Source organism: Sceloporus occidentalis, unplaced genomic scaffold (assembly GCF_023333645.1).
Source record: "Sceloporus occidentalis isolate IW3139 unplaced genomic scaffold, rSceOcc1.0.p SCAF_1, whole genome shotgun sequence".
Taxonomy (NCBI): domain Eukaryota; kingdom Metazoa; phylum Chordata; class Lepidosauria; order Squamata; family Phrynosomatidae; genus Sceloporus; species Sceloporus occidentalis.
In genome coordinates this window covers 239,009,958-239,032,245 of record NW_028316981.1, presented here as the reverse complement: position 1 = coordinate 239,032,245, position 22,288 = coordinate 239,009,958, and the positions used below count along the sequence as shown (strand labels likewise).

Sequence of the window (22,288 nt, the reverse complement as noted above, 5' to 3'; positions counted from 1 at the left end):
AGGCACAATAAATCATTAAAAAAAATTAAACCATGAAAATCCTGTGATGAGACAATCCGAAATGAAGCAAGAGATATTGCCAGAAGGCACTCACAAGCTACTGGGGACAACCATGAGTAGCACTGTGGCTAATGATTAGACACCCCTGTGGCAAAGTGGTTAAATGCCTGTACTGCAGCCACTCACAAACCACAAGGTTGTGAGTTCAATACCAGCCACGGGCTCAGCCTGGCATCCTTCCAAGGTCACTAAAATGAGTACCCAGCTTGTTGGAGGCAATTAGCTTACAGTTGTAAACCACTTAGGGAGTGCTTAAGTACACTGACAAGCGGTATAGAAATGTACTTGCTATTGCTATTACTATAATGATGTAATTGGACTGAAGCTGAAAGGATGTTCAAATATTGATGTGCTCAGAGGTGAAGGAAAGTTGAAAGCTGAACAGCACTAATAATAATAATAATAATAATAATAATAAATAGAATTTATTTATATTTTCCCACCTCTCCCAGGTGGATCAAGGCGGCATTACAACCCAACAATAACAATAAGATACAAGAATAAAACATATAATTTTCAAGCATTAAAACAGTTAAAAACAGTACAGTCAAACAATTATAAGATATAATATTTTGATCCTAAATAGAAGAGTGAATGATGTCTTTACAGAAGATTGCGTGAATAGGGTTGCTGGAAGCGATCTGTCTTAACTGCCCTCTTGAAACCCTCCAAGGAGGTAATAAGATGGATCTCTTCCATGAAATTGTTCCATAGTTTAGGAGCCACTGAAGTAAAGTTCTTTGAGAAGTTGAAACCTGTCTGGTTGGATGTACTTCCGACAGATTTTCCCCGGAAGTTCTGAGAGTGTGGGGCGGATTATACAGGGAGAGGCATTCCTTTAAGTAACTCAGGCCCGAGCCATGTAGGGCTTTATAGGTGATAACCAACACCTTGTATTGCGCCTGGAAGCTAATAGGTAGCCAATGAAGATCTTTCAAAATGTGTTATATGGTCAAATTTTGAAGAACTAGTGACCAATCTGGCTGCCACGTTTTGTACTAATTGAAGCTTCTGAACTTATTATAGAACAGGGAATGTGAGAGAGCATTAATCAGGGGAAGCTAGACATTGTAAAACAAGAAAGGTATGGGGCATATAAACATTTAAATATGGGGTGAATGAGCTAAAGTGGACAAGAATGGGACATTCTGAGTCAGATAATTACACTGTGTTTTACTCAGGAAATGAAAAATCTAAGAAAACAGGGTGGAAATATTAGCAAGGAGAAATGTAGAAAAAATTACTCCAACTTAAATTGAAATAGAATATATTTCCCCATGATGAAGAGTCTTCAGATCAGATCAGATAAGTAATTTCTTCAAATAAGGGAGTGAGCTTTGCAAAGTAGAAGACAAAGCTACTCTGTAAATCACTGATGAAAGTGTTTTCAAGAAAAAGCATTTCATCTCTATGAACAACTTTTAAATCCTGATTTTAGGTGGGAGTGTGGTGCAGTTAATCCTGATCTTTCTGTAATGTTCATCTTCTCAGCCTTCAATAATATGATAAAATGGATCATCTTAGAAATTTGAAAGGCACAGCCTGTAGTTGGCTGAACTCTAGACTTGAGAATGCACTGTGTGCTTCAACTTTTAACAGGACTTTACCCTTGTTTTCCAAGTATGCAATGACCTATCTCACATTTGCGCAAATATTTGGTTCTTCAGCAGCACTGAACTTTGTGTTAATCCTGCAGCCCTTCTTCACATAATCTGCTCTTGAATACTGAACAAGAGCAGCCTGTGCACCAAACAACAAGGCATCTCCTCACAACACCATTTGGGGTTAGTTCCTGCTGCTTGGTTTATAGTGAACTGCTAATACGGTACTGAATCCATGAACTATGCCAGTCTCATTTTTCAGGGGAAAAAAAGTAGCCTTGACTATTTCTTTTTAAAATTTTATTTAATTTATTAAACAAAAAGAAAACACACACACACACACATGTAAAGCTTCAATTATACGTATGCATACATATATAAATACACATACATAATCATACAAAAGAGGAAAAAGGGAGAATCCTTCCATACCTACCGTCTATCCTAGCAGTACACATAGTGATTGATTATCTTTGTGTATTTATTTTCGTCGTCCTTTTTCCCCTCTATTTTCTACTTTCCTATCTTTCCTTTTAATTCTATCAAATAATTCCTTTCTTTCTCTTTCAAACTCTCTCTCTTCTTTCTTTCGTCTAATTCTCCATTCTTGACTCTACCAGCCTACTCTTACCCTCTGCTACTTACTTTTACTTTCTAACTTCTTGTCTTACCATTTCTTTCTTTCCTCCCTCTCTGAAATCATTCCAAAGATTGTGGAATAACAAGATACAACAATAATCATTCAATCTGATTAAAATTTCACTTCTATAATTAGCTTCTTTTTCAGATACCCTCAGATGTCTCCCTGTCTTAATACAGTGCGTCCTCGCCTTACACGGGGATCCGTTCCGGATCCCGCCGCGTAAGGCAAATTCCGCCTATGCTCGAGCCCCATTGTTTCCAATGGGGCTCGTGCACAGTGGCCGCAGCGGCGCAGCGGCGCGCGGGGCACAACGGGCGCGCGCGCCCATTCAATTGAATGGGATGCGCCGCCCCTTCCACCCCGCGTACCCCCACGTGGCTTGAGCGCGTATGCTCAAGCCGCGTATGGCGCGCCTGCGTATGGCGCGGGCGCGCTGTATTTGCCTATATCATTATATCTTCTTATTACTATCTCTTTTGTTACTAGAACTTTTTTTAACTAAAGTACTCTCTATCTTCTAAATTCGATCATGGTAGTTTTCCCTCCATCAGATATCAATCAATCAGTCAATTGCTAAATCCTGCATATATGACTCCAATAAAATAAAACAAACAAACAAAAAATTTAAGTTTCATATATGATTCTACCATTTCCCAATCTTTCTCAAATTTCCCCATATTCCCCTTTGATAACCATCTTGTTATTTTATCTAATTCAGCTTTCTCATAGATCTTGAGGTGCCATTCTTCTATTTCCAGAATTTTTTCTCCATTCCATAATCTTGTGTAAATCAGTCTTGCAACCAAAATTAAATAAAAAAAGGACCCTTCCATATTTTTTCTCAATATTATTATGAACTATATTCAATAGAAATATTTCTGGTCTTAATTCTATTTTTATATGAAGTATTTTTTTTCCTATTTCTTTAGGAATGCTTATCCAGAAAGTCTTGGCTTTATCATATCCGCACCACATATGGAAAAACGTTCCTTTTTCTCTAAGGCACTTCCACCACTTGTTTCCCATTCCTTTATACATTTTAGATAACTTCTCTGGTGTCAGATATCAGCAAAACAGCATTTTGTAGTAATTTTTTTTTTTATGTCTTGACTTCTGTTATATTTTAGTGTTTTCGTCCAAGTGTTTTCCTAATGTGATAAGTCTATTGTTTGGCCTATATTTTGGGACCACGCTATCATATTTGACTTTACCACCTCTTTCTCTTGGTCTGTTTTTAAAAGAAATTTATATATTTTAGATAACAGGCCTTTGTTTTTGGAATCTAATATTTTTTCTAGTTCTGTTTGCTTGTTTAATACATTGTTTAATTTATTGTCTATCTCAGTTGTCTATATAAATACCAATGTAGTTTTATTCCTTCCTTATCTACCATATATACTCATCTATAAGTCTAAAAATTTGTGCCTAAAAATTGACCCCAAAATCCCAGGTTGACTTATTTTTTCTTCATTCCATAATCAGTATGGTATTGTGATAACAATATGGTATTGTGATAGCAGCTCTTTCAGATTTGTTAATGCAGTGAAAACATACAGACTAGAGCAAAGCGTTCATATGTGCCCAGCCATACTAACGGCACCCGTGCAGCATCTTGTGGCAGTCCCGACCACACGGGGCACACGACAATGTTGCGTGGGTATCCGCGCACCCAAATGGCACTTTCTGGAAGCGTCGTTGTCAAGGTGTGTGAATACCATTATGGCTCTCCTAAAAAGAAGCCGTTCTAGTTTCTTTTTCCTTTGTGCCAAGCAGAAAGAGTCCTGTGATTAATTTCTTTTAAACAAACAAACAGACACCCTCTCCTGCCCATTTTGTCTGTTGCTGTCTGGGTGAAGGCTGAAACCAAAGTTGAAACAAACATTCTCAGTTAGAGAGTCTCTCTTGCTGTATACACACATACACACACTGAAGGGGCCTCCAAGATTTTCTCTTGGCCTATCCATGGGTCATGGCAAAATTCCAATTTTTGAAAGGTGTTTCATTAATAATAATGGGAGCTGTTTGAATAAGTAATAGAATTTTCAGTAGCACTGTCATCTTTATAGCAGAAATCCTGCCCAGGAGTGACAATTAAATTTTTCCAACTTTTAAAGTTTTTTTCTTTGTTTCTGACCAAATTCTTACATAATAGTTTCTTAAATAGATCTAGTCTATTTAGACTTGTTATTTCTAGTCCAAGATATTTTACTTTTTTACTTATAACAAACCTTGATTGTTTGTCTAATTCTTTTTCTTCCTCTTTTGACATGTTCTTGGTTAGGACTTTTGTCTTTTCTTTATTAATTTTTTAATCCAATTTTTTTTAATCTGTCAAAATATTATTTAGAAGTTTATACCATTTAAGGGATCTTCAATAAATAGCATCAAATAATCAACAAAAGCCCTGAGTTTGCATTCAAATCTTTTGTACTTAATCCCTTCAATAGTCTCATCTGATTGGATTTTCTTTATTAATATTTCCATTTTTAGCAAGAAGAGAAGAAGTGAAAGTGGACACCCTTGATGGGTGCCTTTCTGAATTTTTATTGGTGAGGTTTTTACTCCATTTATTATAATGTGAGCTTCTAGATTAGAGTATATTCCTTTCATCCAGTCTATCAAATTGCTTTCTATCCCTAAATTATTTAATATTTCTAAAATTAATTGCCAATTAATGTTATTGAAGGCCTTTTCCAAGTCTATAAAACATAAAGCCATTTTTGTCACAATTGTTTTCTAAGTGTTCAATCAAATTTATTACATGTCTTGTATTTTGCCTAAATAATCTATTTGAGAGAAATTGACCATCAACAATCAAACTCTTTTCAGAACTTATCCTTAATACTGAATCTTTTGTCCTCATTTTAACAAAATATATTGTGATGTCCTTTGCAGATTCCTTTCTTTCACTACTTTGGCACTAATCCTAAACATCTTATGTATTTATTGCCCCATTTCCCCCCATAGAGGTTTTCATGAAGTCAGCCAAAATCAGAATAAGAAATTCAAATAATTTTTCATCTGGAATTTATTTTAGACTGTGAATCTTTACATAATGTTCTCTAAGTTTTAGATCTGCCATAGCTCTTGCGTCTAGCTCCTGTTCCTGGTTCAGTGAAAGTTTGATCACCTTATCTTCCATTTCTTTTGTCTTAAATTCTAGGATTTCAACTTTATTTTCTGTTTTCAGGTCCTTGATTACATTGTCTAGTGTCTGTGTAGCATTTTGAAGTTCTGTTTTAAAATTTTGTTTTAGCTCCACTCTAAGGGCAATCATTTCCTGATGTTGTCTCTTTATTTTATCCAGAACTATATTTTGTTCTGTTTATTTTGAAGAATACTCTATAGAAGGTCTTCTCTTTGTTTGATTTGCTGCCTGGTCAGCAGCCTTGGACTTTGAAGTAATTGACATGATTTAATATTTGGTGGCTTTCGTTTTCTGCTTTGTCACTTTCACCCACCAGGTGTCACTATTTCAATTCTCTAATTTTAAATTGTATTCTAAAGTCTTATTTCAAGTTCTGCCCTTGATCTTCTCCACTGTCAGTAATTATTTTGTCTACTTCCTCCTACAGAATGTATATTTTATCCAGCTATTGTCGTCTCTCTGGTTCAGGGTCTTGAATTTATAGTTGATCTGCTATAAAATAAGTTCTGAGAGGGAAATTTCTTTTTCAGCAGAATTAATTCTTCTTTTCTTCTTCTTCTTCTTCTTCTTCTTTTTTAAAGAGTCCAATGTATCACTGCATCAAAGGATATAGGTTTAATTTATTGTCATTGATTAATTAGTTTAATTAGTCCAATGCTCCAAAGTTTCCAAGGTTAAATACAATATAAATCTTTCAGCTGTCAGAATTGCAGAGAATAGTTACATGTATTAAAAATAAGTTCATCAGGGTGGAAAGAGTCTATTGTAAAAATCCTTCAATTCGTGCTTTTAAATATATCACACTTAATTACTATTTCAGATTACTGTATCTGTCATGTTTTACACTCCTCCACTTCTTTTCACTTTCTTTCCTTTTTATTTTGTGTATTTGTCCACGAAATTTGTGATGTTTAATATCTGGATTTAGTTATCCTTGGGGAGTCTAATTCTCTTAATTGGTTCTTAATTAGATGAATGGTTTAATCAGGTATGTTTTCTCTTCTATAGGATTCCCTCTCTGTTTCTTTTCTCCTTCTTTCTGCTTTTTTCTACCACTCACTTTCTTTGTGATCACTTTCTTTTTCTCTCAACTTGACTTCCCTTTCCCTGTAAGCACTATTTACTTGCCACATAGAGAATACCTAAGTTGCTCTCATTTGTTCTTTGTTGTCTAATTTTAATACAGATTCGTCTTCCTTTGGGTAGCAAGGATTTTCTTAATAAAGTTCTTTGAAGTAGTTGTATTAAAGTAAAGCGATAGACAGCCGCGCTTTTACCTTCCTGGCTGAGTAAACTCAGTGCCGTTTCACCCACGGTGCCTTCAGACTCTGGGACTCCAGCTCTCTCGCTGCCAACAAAAAGATATCTGGCAAAAAGATGTAAATTTGAGTGGGTTCCTGTATGGAATGTGCACCTCTACGAGCCCCTTAATCTCCTCCATTAAAAGTGGGGATTTTCATTCTGGTTTTTCTAGTTCTTCTCCCAGGATTTCACTAAGAATCACAACTGTCCCAAGCCTTCCTAGGGACAAGTCTTTACGCCACCATTACCATCTGGAAGCTCCAGTGGCCTTGACTTCCAACAAAAATTAGATTGTTCTCTCTTTTCATTTTTGTTAATGTTTTGGTTGATTCATGTGATATTTGTAACTAGTTAACATTTCCCTTAAGAACAGTGGGCATTCCTTTTGGGCTGGTTGAAAATGCAGCCCCTGTTGGTCCTAGCCTGAATACTCATTTCTCTTTTCTCTTCACAGATGATTACTGTAGACAGTTGTCCACAGAGCATGCAAGTTAGTTCAGAGCCATTGGAAACCTTAGGAAATAAGCAGAAACACAGAACCATCTGGCCAGCTGAGTCTCACTCCAGTCAGCTAAGTATGTAGTCCTATGTAAATAATGGGATGCCATGGCAGCCAGGAACCATACTTGGTGTCCACAGCTGAAAAGAACAATTTTTAGAGAAGATTGTTAAATTTCTTGTGAAGGACTGTAAATGTTCAAGGAACAAGCTAACAGAGAATCACCATGGTCATGTTTTCAAACACCACTGGTTCATAACAGGCAAGCTTCCAAACAAATATGTAGGATACTAGGCGTTGAATAGTGTATTCTACTTTTCTGCAGGGCTAAGGGTGCCTGCTTCTAACTGCATCCTGTGATGTGCGCTTGTTGAACAATTATTTTGATTTGTTTTCCAGGATTAAATTCTACTTGAGCATTATGAATAGAATAATTGATTTATTTCAGCTATAATGGCAGAAGTCTGTCTGTTCCTTTATGACAGTACTTGAGTGATACAATATGCTTCAGATCTACTCCATTAGAGAACACTGTACTGGGAAGAATCTGCATATTGCTTGGTAGCATACCAGCAGCTTTTCCACACTGTAAAAATAAAGCAGTTTGATGCCACTTTAACTGTCATGGCACCATCCTGTGGAAACCTGTGAGTTGCAGTTTGGTGAAATATTCAGCCTGGTCTGTCAGAGAGATATTACAAATTACAAATTGCAGGATTCTGTAGGATAGAATCATGCCAGTTAAAGTGGTGTCAAAGTGTTTTATTTCTTCTGTGTGGATACAGCCCTGGAAACTTCACAGAATTTGTTGAGAAGAGTAGTGATGGAGCTAACCAGTTTGGGACAGAATGTTCAGAAATAAGAAGAGCAACTTGTCTCCAATCCAAAATGGAAAATAGCTTCCATGCCAATCTGAGTTTGACCTACCCCGTTCCTGTGACCATAAGGCTCCATTAGGCCCATTCTCTAATAATTGCCAAAATTCCTTCAGTAATTCCTGGATGATCATGGCAGATAGAAGCATTCTGGCAGTGGTGACAAGCCATACAGAGAAGGAAAGGCGAATGAGACCTCTTTCTGCTTCTCTCATCAAGGGTGAGACATAATGCATCAACTCTCAAGGCCTAAAAGAGCCCTTCAGATATGCTGCTTCTTGAAGGGCTATTGGGCTGGAGATGTCTTTGGAACAGCTAAATATCTCAAGACAGAGAATAAAACACACTTTCTTAGGATGGACTGTAATGCTGAGTTTTTTACTTGTTTTTTGAACAAAATTGTGTGGGTATTGTTGTTGTTGTAATTCCACATGTGCTCTTGCTATGCCTGTTTCCTTGGCTAGGTTTGGATCACATCAGTGGTATACATGAGAAAATGAAAAATCAAGAAACTGTGAGACACACAGTACAGATTTGTGACTACCTGAGACAGTCACAAGAGGTAAGGCTGGATGATGTATTGGAAGATAGGCCTTTACATTCTATAAATCAAGTCCACTGGATTGCTTTGCCACTCTAGTCTGAATCCATAGCTGAACACAGTAAAGAGACTTTTCTTGAGAAATTCCATTTTGTGCAGCAAGCACAGAAGATGCTGGGGAAGAAATAAGGAATTAACATTTAACCTTCCGGAAAGAATAAGAAAAAGACATTAAACTATTGAATCATGAAATGGGAATATATGTGAAGAGAATAGTGTAAAAACTTGAGATTTTATAAGGTAATTCTCTAGACCATTAACAAAATAAAGTGAGTAAGGTTGGATATTTATTAATATATTAGAACGTATTTCAGCTTCTTAGCTATTTGGTGATGATATTATTGCTTACAGTATAGGGATTAAAACATTTATGGATTAAACTCATCAATGAGATGAGGAAAAAAATTCTACTTGCATTTTGTATTATAAACTATTTTTTGGTAGTCATTTGAACTAATTTTTCCAGACTAAGGTAAAGTGTTGTTGTTGTTGTTTTGTTTCGGTTGTGTCATTACCAGCTTGGACAATTGTATAGTCTACTGATCAAAGAAGAGCTGAGTATAGAGTGGAATCCCAGCCCAGGGTGGAGCAAAAAGGGCACTTCCCCAACTTGTTGCTGTGGTGCATAAAATGGTGCCATGGCAGCGAGGTGGGGTATGCTTGGCCCTCCAACAGCCCTCCTGGCCTTCCAAATCCTGTGTGGCCATTGCTGCATGGTACCTGGAAGGCAGGAGCCCCACCAAGTGTCACCTGGTACTGTCTGCACCATTGCACCCCGACGTGACACCACTGGAGTGTACCAAAGTTTGATGAAAATAGCACATCCAGCTAGTGAAACATCACAGCTTTAGCAAAATATTCCATCCCATCCCTACATAGTATGCCTAAGCATCCTGGCAATAATTACAAACAAAGGGCAGAAAATGTTTGTTTCCTCTTGGTTCCATGCTGATTCATCATGAGGTGGAACAGATGGGCAGGAAGGAGCAACCAGAGGCTGCTTCTTTCCAGACTGCCATAGGACCATGGCAACCACATGCTGTGGTCCCGGTGCTGGCCCCTGCCATGCTCCCAAATGGACCGTGGCAATGGTTGGATGCAAGATAAGTTCAAAACATTAAAAAGCCTGAAAAACCCACAAAAAACATTAAAAACAATTTAAAATGTATAACAAAAAGTTTAAATAAACAGTAATAAATACATAGATAATAATAGACAATGTTAGTAAATTTTGACTCAGAATAGGAAGTTGATAATTTATAATACTCTCCAATCCAACACAAGCTTTACCAAATTGTGGGCCAAACCCTATTCGTCAGTCCCAGTGGAGTAGACCTATTGAATCAATTGTTGAATGGTGAGTCAACTCATACGTAAATTCCACTGATTCAATGGAATTAATCTAGTTAAGATTAACAATAGGATTTAGCCCTCTGAGTTTATTCCATTATGAATAGTAACCCAATCTGAAGAATGAATCCTTTCTTGCTCAACTTACTCACTAGGCCTAACATTTCATGCTTCATCCTTTCTTCTCTTATTTGGCTATGACAACAGCAGGGGCAGAAGATATTGTTTCCTCAATCTTTGTAGGTGGTTGCTATTATTTAGATTGTAGCATCTAAGATATCAAGGACAGAAGAAAGACCTAACAATGGCCTCTATTTCTGCCATTGTTTCAGTTGCACAAGCATGTAAATGGGAAATTGGAAATGCTGTCTTTTTGGAATTACAATTCCCAGGATCTATCACTGGGCATGCTGCCTAAAGGATTCTGAAAGATGTGCCTGAAAGGCATTTTCACCATTCTCTTTGAGGGATGATTTACAAATTAATTAGAAATTAATTAGAACTTGCTTATGTTTTTTAAAAAAATGTTGACATTTTGGTTGACTTGCATGATGAAGCAGGCTATAAGTATGAATGAGAAATGTCCAATCATAAATTTAGGGTATGCTGTCATTTAGAAAATGTGTAGAGAAAATGATAACATTTGCCCTTTATGCCCCTTTTCAGGATTTAAATAACAGCATAACTTGGACTAGGAAAAACAGGATGAATAATTTAAGCAGAAGCCACTCGTAAGTAGTCTTATTTGTATATCATGCATGACTTCCTTTGTTTCCTTATAAGACATATTTCCGCGACTGCTTATCTGAGTTATCCATGTCTCCTTTGGTCATCTTTATCTGATTACCTAATTGAGATACCTATGAGGCTTTTAATCAAGGGTGGGGTATTTTTTTCAGCCCAAAGGCTGCATTCTCAGGAACTGTATTCCCATGGCAGGCCAGGCTAAAAGGATAAATAGCTGAGCCTTGTCCATCAATGTCCATCTTTTAGAATGGGAGGAAATGGACAAAAATTAGGAAGCCTCTCAAAGATGATATTATTGAGGAGGCAGTGCGGCAACTTGGGGAAGCCCAGAAAACTGGATAGACCATTGTTAATTCTTGTAGTTATCCTGTGTGTGCCAATCCACTGATCATGTACCTAGTGTCCCAGTACCGAGCAACCCTGGCTTTCCTATGCAGGATTATAAGGGTACATTTCCTTATAATGCATGTGAATTTATATTAATCTGTGATGTCTGTAAATTTGCATGATAGCTAGAATTTTTAGAATACAGGCATCTCTATATAGAGTTATAAAGAACAGTGCAGTTCTTTGTAGCACAGTACAGTTGAAAGCTCAGAACAAATAAAAAATGAATGAAAGGTGGGAAATATATGTTTTCATCAGTAAATACGAGAGTTATTAAGAAATCTATGTGAACACATTAATGCAACACAAACATTTTTGCTATTTGCAAAACAAAGATGATTTTTTTTTCTGGCAGTTTTTCCAGTGCCTTCAAACATTAAATTAATCTACCTTATATAATTATTTTTCTTCAGCCCCAAACCATAGAATCCTAACTGTACTATTTGATTTTGGACAGGTTGAAAAGTTCATATGGAAGTGACAGTAAGTTTTTACATTTTCTTATTTGTCAATTGAATAGCGAACTGCATAAGTGAATAGAGATCAGCCCGAAAACCTCTATTAATGCCCATTTACCATTTTGCCAACCTTTCTGTTTTGAGTACCATGTTAATCCTTTAGTATGTTTGTTGTTTGTTTGAAAAAAACCCAACACATTTTACTGAACTGTTGTTCAACCAAAAAAGGAGGGGGGGATCAGTTCTTGTTACTTACATAAATGGCTTCATCACAATAAAAAAGTCTGAAGATCACAAACATTTGCTGCTCATTGGTCAGATGAAACATTGATTTTCACCTAATTTGAGAAGCACATATTAGGATGAATTATATGTTCGATATATACATGATTATTCACATGCACATACAATTTAGAACCATTTGTCTTTAGTGTCCTCTCTAAACCACTGGCCTATCTCTAATTTCTAGGAGTCCGGTCTAGTGTAGGATATATTTTTTAAAAAATCCAAAAATTTTCTTTTTGTACTAGTCCTGAAACACACAGGCCAAAAGTGATGGCTTCGGGCCAGTCCGAGAGCATGGCACACAGATGATGCATGCCCCCGGATCAGGTTGAAGTTGCACTGCAGCTCCTTAAGGCAGCCTTGGGTCACTGGCAAAAGGAATGCAAAAAAAGGTGCTCCTTTCAGCTTGCTGGTGGCCCATTTGGGACCATGCTGGTGGCTGGCCTTGGGACTGCAGTGTCTGGTTGCTGTAGTCCTGTGCTGATCAAGGAGTGACCAGGGATGGAGCGGCAAGAGGCCGCTCCAAGCTGCCAGTTTGCTTGAATGACTAGTTTCTCTTCCATTTGACACATTTTCAAATCTTCTAAGACAAACTGTCCCTTCCATACTTTTGTCACATCTTCTCTGCTCATTTTGTTTTCTATTTATGCAAGATACCTCTGAGCTAGAGCAGTTGGGCAAGAAAGAATGGCTCATTCCTGATTTTTCTGAAAGCGGGTTGAAACTGCTCTGTCTGCAAGGCTCACTTCCAGAGTAGGTAGAATATTCATGGCCCAACCACATAGTGTGGCATCAAGCCATGCCGCTGGGTAATTTTTTTGTTGCCTCCCCACCATGCATGCACAGTGTGCCCAAACACACTGTTTGTGACCTCCAAATAACTCCTGTGTCTGCCCAGATCAGTCACACAGTTGCATGTGCAATGCTACACTGATTCAGGACATTGGTGCGTCGGTGTGCAAAAGATGCATTGGCAAAAGCACAATCACGGAAGCCCCACATACATGCCCCCTGTACTCTATGCCCCCCTGTTGGATTGTCTGGTTTGTGTATGTTGCAATTATATCGATTGGATTTTCTCAATTTCATCCCACACATGCATTGGAGTGTTTATATGCAGGTACAAAGATGCACATTTTCTGGGATAAGCCAGAGTATCCTGACCTTTTTGCTCCAGTTTTTATCCCCAAAGTGTGGCCTCATTTTGGTTTCCACCCACTTTTGAGGCATGCATCATAGATTCTCCTCCTTCAATGCAGCTGAAAGTTGCTTTATTTTGCCTGTCTGTTTCACCCCTCTGTCAAAAGCTGTTTCAATCGGTTCCCTCTGCTCACACTATGTCCCTCCTTCTCTAATTTCCAGTCATATTCCTTTTCATTTTTCTTCATGTTTTTAAAGCTTTCTGCCCTGATTATGTCCATCTTTTCTTGATTCCTTTATTTTATCCAAATTCTTCCATGCAAAGGGATGCTGTAACACCTTTGAGACTAACTCTGTGAAATAAGTTATAATGTAAGCTTTTGCAGACTTGATCTACTTCCGCAGATGCAAGTCTACAAAAGCTTGTGCTAAAACTTCTTTTACACAGTCTTAAAGTTGCTAACAAGATTCCCTTACCTACTGATATTCTCAACTAAACACTGCTATGTCTCTGAATTCTACCCCAAAGTTTGGCATGTCCTGATAGTTTCTGCACCTGAGAGAGCATTTGTCTTCCTCTCTACCATGCCTTCTTATTATCTGCATCTCTTAATAAAGCCTTATGCATAGTTACTCAAACCAAACCTTCCCTCAAGTTGCCCTTAAATTATTCTGAAGAGTCAGATTGGAAGGATCCTTTACATATTTTACACCTACAGACATTTCAAGAAATAAAATATTTCCCACAAAATTAGCAAAATGAATAGTTTTGCTAATTTCTATTTCCTTCTTTTTCAGCAGATTCTGATAATTTCAATCCATAATGTCCTTTTAACAGAATCCTGTTGGTTAGTCCTAACTAGGGTAGACCCATTTTTAACTTCTGTATATTTTTATGCAATTTTATATTGTGTGTAGATGTTTTTAATTGCTTTGAATTTTAGTGAGATTTTAAATATCTTGTCTGTGAGCTGCCTTGGGTCCCTCCGGGGAGAAAGGTGACATATAAATGAAATAAATACATAGATAAATAAATAAAATAAGTAATTTGTATCAGTAACCTTCATTTGGTGAGGGGAATGTAATAGCTAGGAATACTTCTCTTGTGGTCAGTTTAGTTGTTATTCTGCATCATGGTTTTCTAAGTAACCAGAGTTTAGAACTAGAACTTGGGAAAAGATTGGACTTTATTTCTTTTTGGCACCACAACTCCCTAAATCCTACCTGTGTTGTTTCTGAATACCTATATTTCAAAAAGTAACTTTCCAGTCTCTGTTTAAAACTTAAAGCATGAGTTATGGGGCTTACATGACTGTATGCCCAAATACTACAACTTATAGCGCTTCTTTTCTACTTGACATTTTCATCTGCCTGGAACTCTTCTTCTTATGGTACAAATGTCACTTATGGTGATCCTAAGGCAAACCTATCATGGGGTTTTCTTCCAAGGTTTTGTTCAGAGGAAGTTTGCCATTGCCTTCCTCTGAGACAGTGAGCATATGACTTCCCAAGGTCACCCAGTAGGTTTCCATGGCCAAGCAGGAAATTGGTCTCCAGCGTCATAGTCCAATATTCAGACCACTAGGCTACACTGGCTTTTTAAGAGGTGTAACTAAGGTTTGTGAATTTAGACATCATGCAGATGATGATCAGCCAAAACATGATTTACAAACCTACTTGAAACCATAAATTCTGCTTTGTCAGCTCAGTCTACATGGGTCAGTTAAACTGATTTATCCTACCTTTACCCTCACCACAACCCATCTACACAAAGCAGGGCCAAATTCTTGATTCGAATGCAGACTGCCTTTATGAGGGAAAGCCAGTTTTACACCAAATCTTTCCTATCCCTGCCTAAATCAGTTTTTGAAAACTTATCTTTTAATCTGGACTTTGCAGGGAAATCCAGAACACACCATAGCAATGCCAGGGGGCTGTTTACATGTCCCACTGTATTGCATGGCGCTACCACCCCTGTCATTAGTCTCTCTTTTTGAGGTTACAGCAATACACCCAGGCATGTGATCGATGCTGTGCACCTTGTTTCTGATCTCAGAGGAAGCAGCTGATGCCAGAGGTGGTGGTGCTGGATGGCACAGTGGGACATATGTAGACACTCACCCAGAATCACTATGGAGCACAGAGGTAATCGGGGACATCCAGAGGAGCTCTATGGCCAGAATACTCCAGTAGCAGCCTAGGGTATTCTGGCCAGAGTAGATAAGACCTTAATCATTTCAAACTACACTTGAGCATTCTTGACCATACTTTGACATAGTGTTTGACACATCTTTCTTTGGTAAGAGCGGAGCTTGACTTTGTCCAGTGCAGATTCTAAACCACTTTATAAGTGCCTCTTTAAATTAGATTTCAGTTATTTGATTGTTGGGTTTTTTAGATGTCATGGATTAATGAACCAGTATTGCTACAACACCAGTGTCATAATGTAGTTAATGGGATGCATAATGACTAGGGATAGATTTAAGGCAATCAAGGCTCTGTGATCTCATGAAGCATAGTGAACAGTAAAAGGGTCTTTAAGTTTTTACCATCCCTGAACTACAATTACTGTCTCTTCAGCTTTGGGGAAATTCAATGTCCTTGACTTGAATATTAGTGTCATTTTGCAGTCCACAGTATAATTGTTTGTTGTTTTACTGATAGTTTGCACAGACCATATTTTGAACTTTATAGCACAAGTTTAATCCACCTCTATAAAAGGCTAAATCAGCTGCTTTGTTTCATAACAGTCTTGAATATGTGATACCTGCAATGGCACATTTGTCTCTCTTCCCCCGGTTAAATAATAATATATATTTTTTATTCCTCCAGTAATTTCATTGTCCTTAAAACCCCCTCAAGATCTGCACCATCACTACTCAGGTAAGTAGTGAGTATTCAAATGGTAGCTGAACCACTGCATTAGTCGATAAGCATATTAATTCTCTCCCTCTGTCATTTTCTGATAGTCTCACTTTGAAGTAGCTCTTTATCATGAACAGTACATTAAGATTATTCCTAACACAGAAACCTGAGAAGATTAAGATTATTTATTATTTTAGCACTAGCTTCTGCATATCAAGTAGTTATTGGCTAAATAATTTTAGGAAGAAAAAAATATGAAAGGGAATAAATGATAGATTCACAGCCAAAGGCAACACTAGGAGATGACAGAAGATTCCTGGGAAACACACAAACAAGAGTGTGCTAATAGCCATCGTCTCCTACTTGTGTGAAAATACAATGTATACTTTTTTTCTATCCAGCTTGTCTAATTGCTTATTATCAGTTGGTTCCCCCCCTATCAAAAAAAATCTCTAGGGAAATTAATCTTAGATACATGGTAGCTGTGGCTTAAATACTCTGAAGGTGCCAGATCTTGTCTGATCTTGGAAGCTAAGCAGGGTCAGTTTTATTTAGAATTTTGATGGGGAACTGCCACCGAATACCTGCTGCTGTAGGCTATATTTCAGAAGAAGGAATTGGCAAAAACCACCTCTGAGTATTCCTTAACTATGAAAATCCTATGAAATTCATGATGAATGCACACGTGCGCACATACACACACATTTTGTGTAAGAAACCAGTAAGTAGAGAAAAACAAATTATGATATACAGAGGAATTGAAGTGGGCTAGGCCATACAGGAGAAACCTCATGTGCCATGCCATACTTCAAAAAGAGATAGTTTAGGGGCAGAGTTTTGGAATGTTACTTTTTTAAAGTAGAACAACCAGAATCCTCCACCCAACAACAAAACTAGTTTTCTTCTTTGTGATTCATGTGCATTAAGTGTGTCTTATCCGTGAGCAGAGCCATGAACAGAATTTCCAAAGTTGAGTACATTTCAGTGGGGGGGGGGGGAGACACTGTCCCCTTTCCCAAAGGGCCATGCTCCACCTTGCTGAAGCTATTCTCTGCTTAGTTTCTCTCCATCCACCGCTGCAGTGACATCATTCGGAGTGTTCTCTTTTTTGCTGAGTAGCAAACCCTTCCTTTACTTTTCATCTTCCTTCCTTCTTTTCTTTTATTTCCCTCTGTATTTCATTAAAACGTTATTACTTTAGAAATAGAAGTATTTATTTATTTTCATTAAAACTATCCTCACAAATATCAACAAATCTTCAGAGGGCCTTTTCCCAGAGGGCCTTTTCAGCTGCCGCTCCAAAAATCTGGAATGACATGCCAGTGGAGGTTCGTCAGATCACATCTCTTGACGCTTTTAAAAAGGCGATAAAATGACCCTCTTCCGGTGGGCCTTTCCAGACTAACCTTCCTAAAACAGAATCAACCACCCATATTAATCAGCCCCCCTCATTATTGTCATATTGCTGTCATTTCTTGCCAAGCTGTTTTAACTGATGTTATTCCAGTTAAATATTTTTATTTTTATTTTTATTATTTTGTATTGATAGGAGGGAAGGTAGAAGGGTGGGGTTTTTTGGTGACTGTTTCATTATTTTTTTCCTGTGACTTTGTATTTAAAATTTTCCTTGTTGTTACCCGCCTCGAACCTCAAACGGGAGAGATGGGATACAAATAAATATTTATTATTATTATTATTATTATTATTATTATTCAGCACATAGGAAGTTGACAATTAGTTACAATTAGTTAAAAACCCAGGGGTTCGACAGATGGCGCGGCAATGATCCACTCCCTCTCGGGAGCAAAAAGAAGCTCCTGAAAGCAGCTTCCTGGAAGTGGCGCCATCATGGTGCTCATACACCATGATGACGCCCTTCCAGCCAGCGCCGTTTGGGCACTCTGATGCCCATGCATCATCATGGCATGCCCCATGTGGATGGGCACATGCCATAATGGTGCACGGGCGGTAAAAGTAGGGCTGGGCACGTGTGGATGCCCAGCCCTATCTAGCCCTATTTTCGGCCCCAGGCTGGCACAAAGTGCCAGTCTGTTAGGGCCCCAGCCCTCTTACTATAGCTTAAAACATTCCTAAGAACGATGACTAACACCATATATATAAAAAAAAGCTAGAAAGGAAAACAAACTTAAAACCCCAAACATTAACAAAATTAAACTTCCTAGATTCTTTTTTGTCTGTTAATCTGTCAAATTTATTTATTTATGCATATCATACAGTTCGCTTCGTATCTCCACGTAATATATTTTGAACATCCTAAGTATTGTTATATCTCAGTCCAAGCCAATTTTTTGCCCAGTTCCTTTTTAAAGTAAGTTGTCGATCCCATTCTAATTTAAACTTGTTCAATAATTTACCTTTTAACATTTGTTTCAATTTATCAGTTCCTATATAATCATACAACTTCATTCCTTTTTCTCTGTTCACTTGCATATCACATTTGAGTGGCATAAATCTTAATTTCCAACTTAAATAATTTAATGAGTAATTCAGACATTTGGGCACTAATCACTTACAACTCTGTTTTGCTTCATTTAGTTGAATATGCACTGTCCTATAAAGTGTTTCTTTCCACTCTTTGTGGGGATCATGAAATGTGCAGAACTTGCCAGCAGATGTCCTTATAGTCCACACTTACTAGAGAATTTCACACCTTTCTTTGCAAACTTTGTTTAGTAAAAAACACAGTTAAATTAAATTCTTAAGAGAATTACATACAGAGTCTCTCTTATCTGGAATTCCAAAGTCTGAAATATACCAAAACCCAAAATGTTTTCCATGAGTGGCTGAGATAGTGACTTTGTTTTCTGATGGTTCAGCATACACACTCTTTGTTTCATGCACAAACCTATTTAAAATATTGTATAAAATTACCTTCCGACTATGTCTATAAGGTATATATTAAACAAAAATGAATTTTGCATTTAGACTTGGGTCCCATCTCCATGATATCTCATTATGTACATATATACAAATACAAGTATTCCAAAATCCAAAAATATTTCAATTCCACTACACCTCTGGTCCCAAGCATTTTGGATAAGGTATACTGAACCTATGTTTGAAATAATGGACAATTCTCCACTTTCAGCCCTACATTATTCAAATATTATATCATAAATAGGTGGGCGGGGTGTCTCTTTTTCTGGATGTCTTCAAAAAGAGAGTGGACAAGTACCTATTGGGGTATGTTCTAGTTGGAGTTCTTCCACTGAGCAGGGGGTTCAACCCACTGGCCTGTGGGGCCCCTTCCAATTCTATCATTCTGGGAGTCAAATTAATGTATAGGCAAAAATCAACACATTTTCAGCAAGTCAGACATGACAATGAATGCCATGGCAATGTAGTATGCACTCAAGACAGGACAACTGTGTTTGGAGTTAAGAGTTCCTTCCTGGGCATTTTATCAACCATTTTTTTTCACTTATTTTTCACTTATTTTTTCACTCATTCTTCATCCACACTAGTATACTTTGTCAGTAAAGTAGTCATTAAAATTTATATTTCATGCTGAGACTTGTATTCTCTACCATTAAGATAATCCTTAAAATCCAATATTTGGTCTGAGAAATGGATGCTTCCTGGCTTCCCAGAATTCTTCAATAACTATGAAGATTTTGATTGTGTTTAAAATTGTAGGTTGGAAATACAGACTATATAGCCTAGCCCACTTCAATTCCATTCTATATCATAATTCATTCTTTTATAACCTCAGGCAAGATTATTAAACATTTTATGTTGAAAGGCTAAGAAATTGTAATAGAGTGAATTCAACACTGCTACCTAAAGTAGTAGGAGGAGATGACATCTTGAGGATAACTCAGATACATATCCATATGATATCCTGCAGAAGGGATGCAAGCTATGATCACTCTTCATTTTTTCAAAGCAAGCAATAATTTGATAAAAGCACTTTCTCACCTTCCTACATTGTCTCTAGTATATAAAAGCTGCAAGGTGAAGTCCTTCCTATCATTTCCCATGTAGCCATACACCATTAATGGAGGGATCTAATAAATCTTATTCACCTGAACCACTGGGGAGCTGGGATTCTAGGCTTTTAATAGTTGTGAGGCTTATACAACCCAACTGCTACTTGTCTGTCCTTCCTTCCTTCCTTCCCTCCCTCCCTCCCTGCTCCTTCTTTTTTGGGGGGCGGGTGGCAGGTGGCGGGGAGGAACTTTTTTAAAAAGTGCTGGTAGTGGTAACAGTAACTAAACTTAGCATTGTTCCAAAACAGAGAAGGCAGTTTATGTCAGATTTGGTTTCTCTTCATTTCTCACTTTTCTAATCTGAAATTAATCTATCTTGTTTCTGGATCAATTTGCAATTTTTGAAAACTGAATGGAAGGTTGTAATTGTTTTTAAAGTTTTGAGAGCATAAGGGCAAGTTTTTCACAGTATCACACAGAAATTGGTAACAGTATTATTGGTATTTTTGTGGCTATGAATAATATTTACTTGATACTCTATGGTACTGGTTGGAGTTAGTTTTGGCTATTTTCTGGTTTTAAACATTCTTTAAAAATTATTTTAAAAGTAATGTAGTAGTTACTAGTATACTACTAATAATTAATGCATTACTTTTTAAAAAGCAGAAGTACAGCTAATTGTAATATACTTTCTTTTTAAAAGTATTGTTCCAAACGATGTCTTAAGCTAATGTCTTCCCCCTTCTGGAATCATACTGGAGGAAAATGATGCAGCATTAAAAAAAAGCTTTAAAAAAGAAATCCAAAAGATAACTGCTGTCCCTGTCACCATGCTGAGCTCAGCTAAACAATTGTCCCAATGAGATAACAATTCTTCCCTCCCTGATAAGTTGTAAAACATCCCACTGCCCTGCCTTAGCAACTATGAATGGATGGAGTGGTGAATTTCACAGGGCTGCCTCCCTTCAGAAAGGGACAAAGTATGTCCAAGATGATTTCATGAGCAGGAGAATGCTGATGAGTGGAAAGTCTATAAGTATTATTGTAACTTGGCCCTGTATTTAGAAGCTCAAGAACTTGCCAATACATATTTTTCAACAAATATAAACAATGTTTCTGGTAGAAAAATATGAGTAAATCATATCACTCACATGTCTTTCTCTTTTCAGCTGTGGAAAGAAACAATTTAATGAGACTGGCTCAAACAATACCTTTCACACCTATACAGCTTTTTTGTGAGTACCTTTTTGCTTTGTGTTGTAGATACAGTGGTCCTTTGATAACCACTGGGGTTGGGTTCCAGGACCTCCCATGGATGCTCAAGACCCATTATACACAATGGTGTAGTAGAATGGTGTCCCTTATATAAAATGGAAAAATCAAGGCTTGCTTTTGGGATTAATTATTTTTTTGAAATATTTTCAAGCTGTGAATGGTGGAATCTGTGTATGCAGAATCCGTGGCTACGGAGGGCCAACTACATTAAGACACATTCATTTTGTAACAGTCATGCATTTTTAGGATTGCAGTGTTACATTGTAATAGTAAGGCATGCATATACATTATCTTTCACTTTGCTGCAGAACCTAAAAATAACTGCTTTGTAAATACATTGCATTTATAACATAAGCTCAACACATGGTATTGCTTTTCTATTAGTCAGTATGACAGCATTCTTTCTAAATAATGTGTCCAATTTCCTTTGATCTCAGCTGGTGAAGAAGTGACAATCTATAGATTAGAAGAAAGTTCACCTTTGAATCTTGATAAAAGCATGTCTTCTTGGTCACAGCGTGGTATAGCTGCTATGATTCAGGTTTTGTCTCAGGAGGAGATGGATGGAGGCCTGCGGAGGGCTATGAAAGTAATCTGCACCTGGTCTGAGAATGATGTGCTAAAACAAGGCCAAGTCTTCATTGTAAAGTCTTTTCTTCCTGAGGTAGTTCAGACTTGGCAAAAGGTTTTCCATGAAGGCACAGTTCTCCGTCTCTGCCTCAGAGTGAGTACAACTTGACCAGGAATTCATAATGACTGCATGTAAGAGGAAGGCCCTACATGAAACTTGTTGATAGAAATGTTTCCTAAAGTTAAATATCTAGGAAAACACATACGGGAAAAGAAAGAATCATTGCTGTCCCCTTCTACTGCACCACAATATTGAGCAAAAATATGCCAGCTGGTGAGGTGGACAGAAAATGATAACATAAAAAGTATTGATCTTTAAAATAGATCCACCCATGTTTTTCAGAGGTCATTACACTCCAGACAGAAGGCATCCCAAAGATGTTTGTGTCTTTGCAGCAGAAATGAAAGAAGTCAAAGAGAGAAAGTTATTTGTTTTATTTACAATAGGAAAAGGTCAAACCACCTTTTCATT

General features: G+C 37.4%; 1 protein-coding gene across 1 annotated transcript in view; it reads left to right on the top strand.

Moving 5' to 3' along the window:
- Positions 1 to 22,288, top strand: part of TRPM6 (transient receptor potential cation channel subfamily M member 6) — an 87,430-nt gene that overhangs the window by 47,509 nt on the left and 17,633 nt on the right. The window contains exons 28-34 of the mRNA XM_089480182.1: positions 7,209 to 7,329; positions 8,593 to 8,690; positions 10,746 to 10,810; positions 11,671 to 11,696; positions 15,929 to 15,979; positions 21,081 to 21,146; positions 21,624 to 21,910. Coding sequence (XP_089336308.1) covers positions 7,209 to 7,329; positions 8,593 to 8,690; positions 10,746 to 10,810; positions 11,671 to 11,696; positions 15,929 to 15,979; positions 21,081 to 21,146; positions 21,624 to 21,910 — 714 coding nt within the window. The remainder of the gene's footprint in view (positions 1 to 7,208; positions 7,330 to 8,592; positions 8,691 to 10,745; positions 10,811 to 11,670; positions 11,697 to 15,928; positions 15,980 to 21,080; positions 21,147 to 21,623; positions 21,911 to 22,288) is intronic.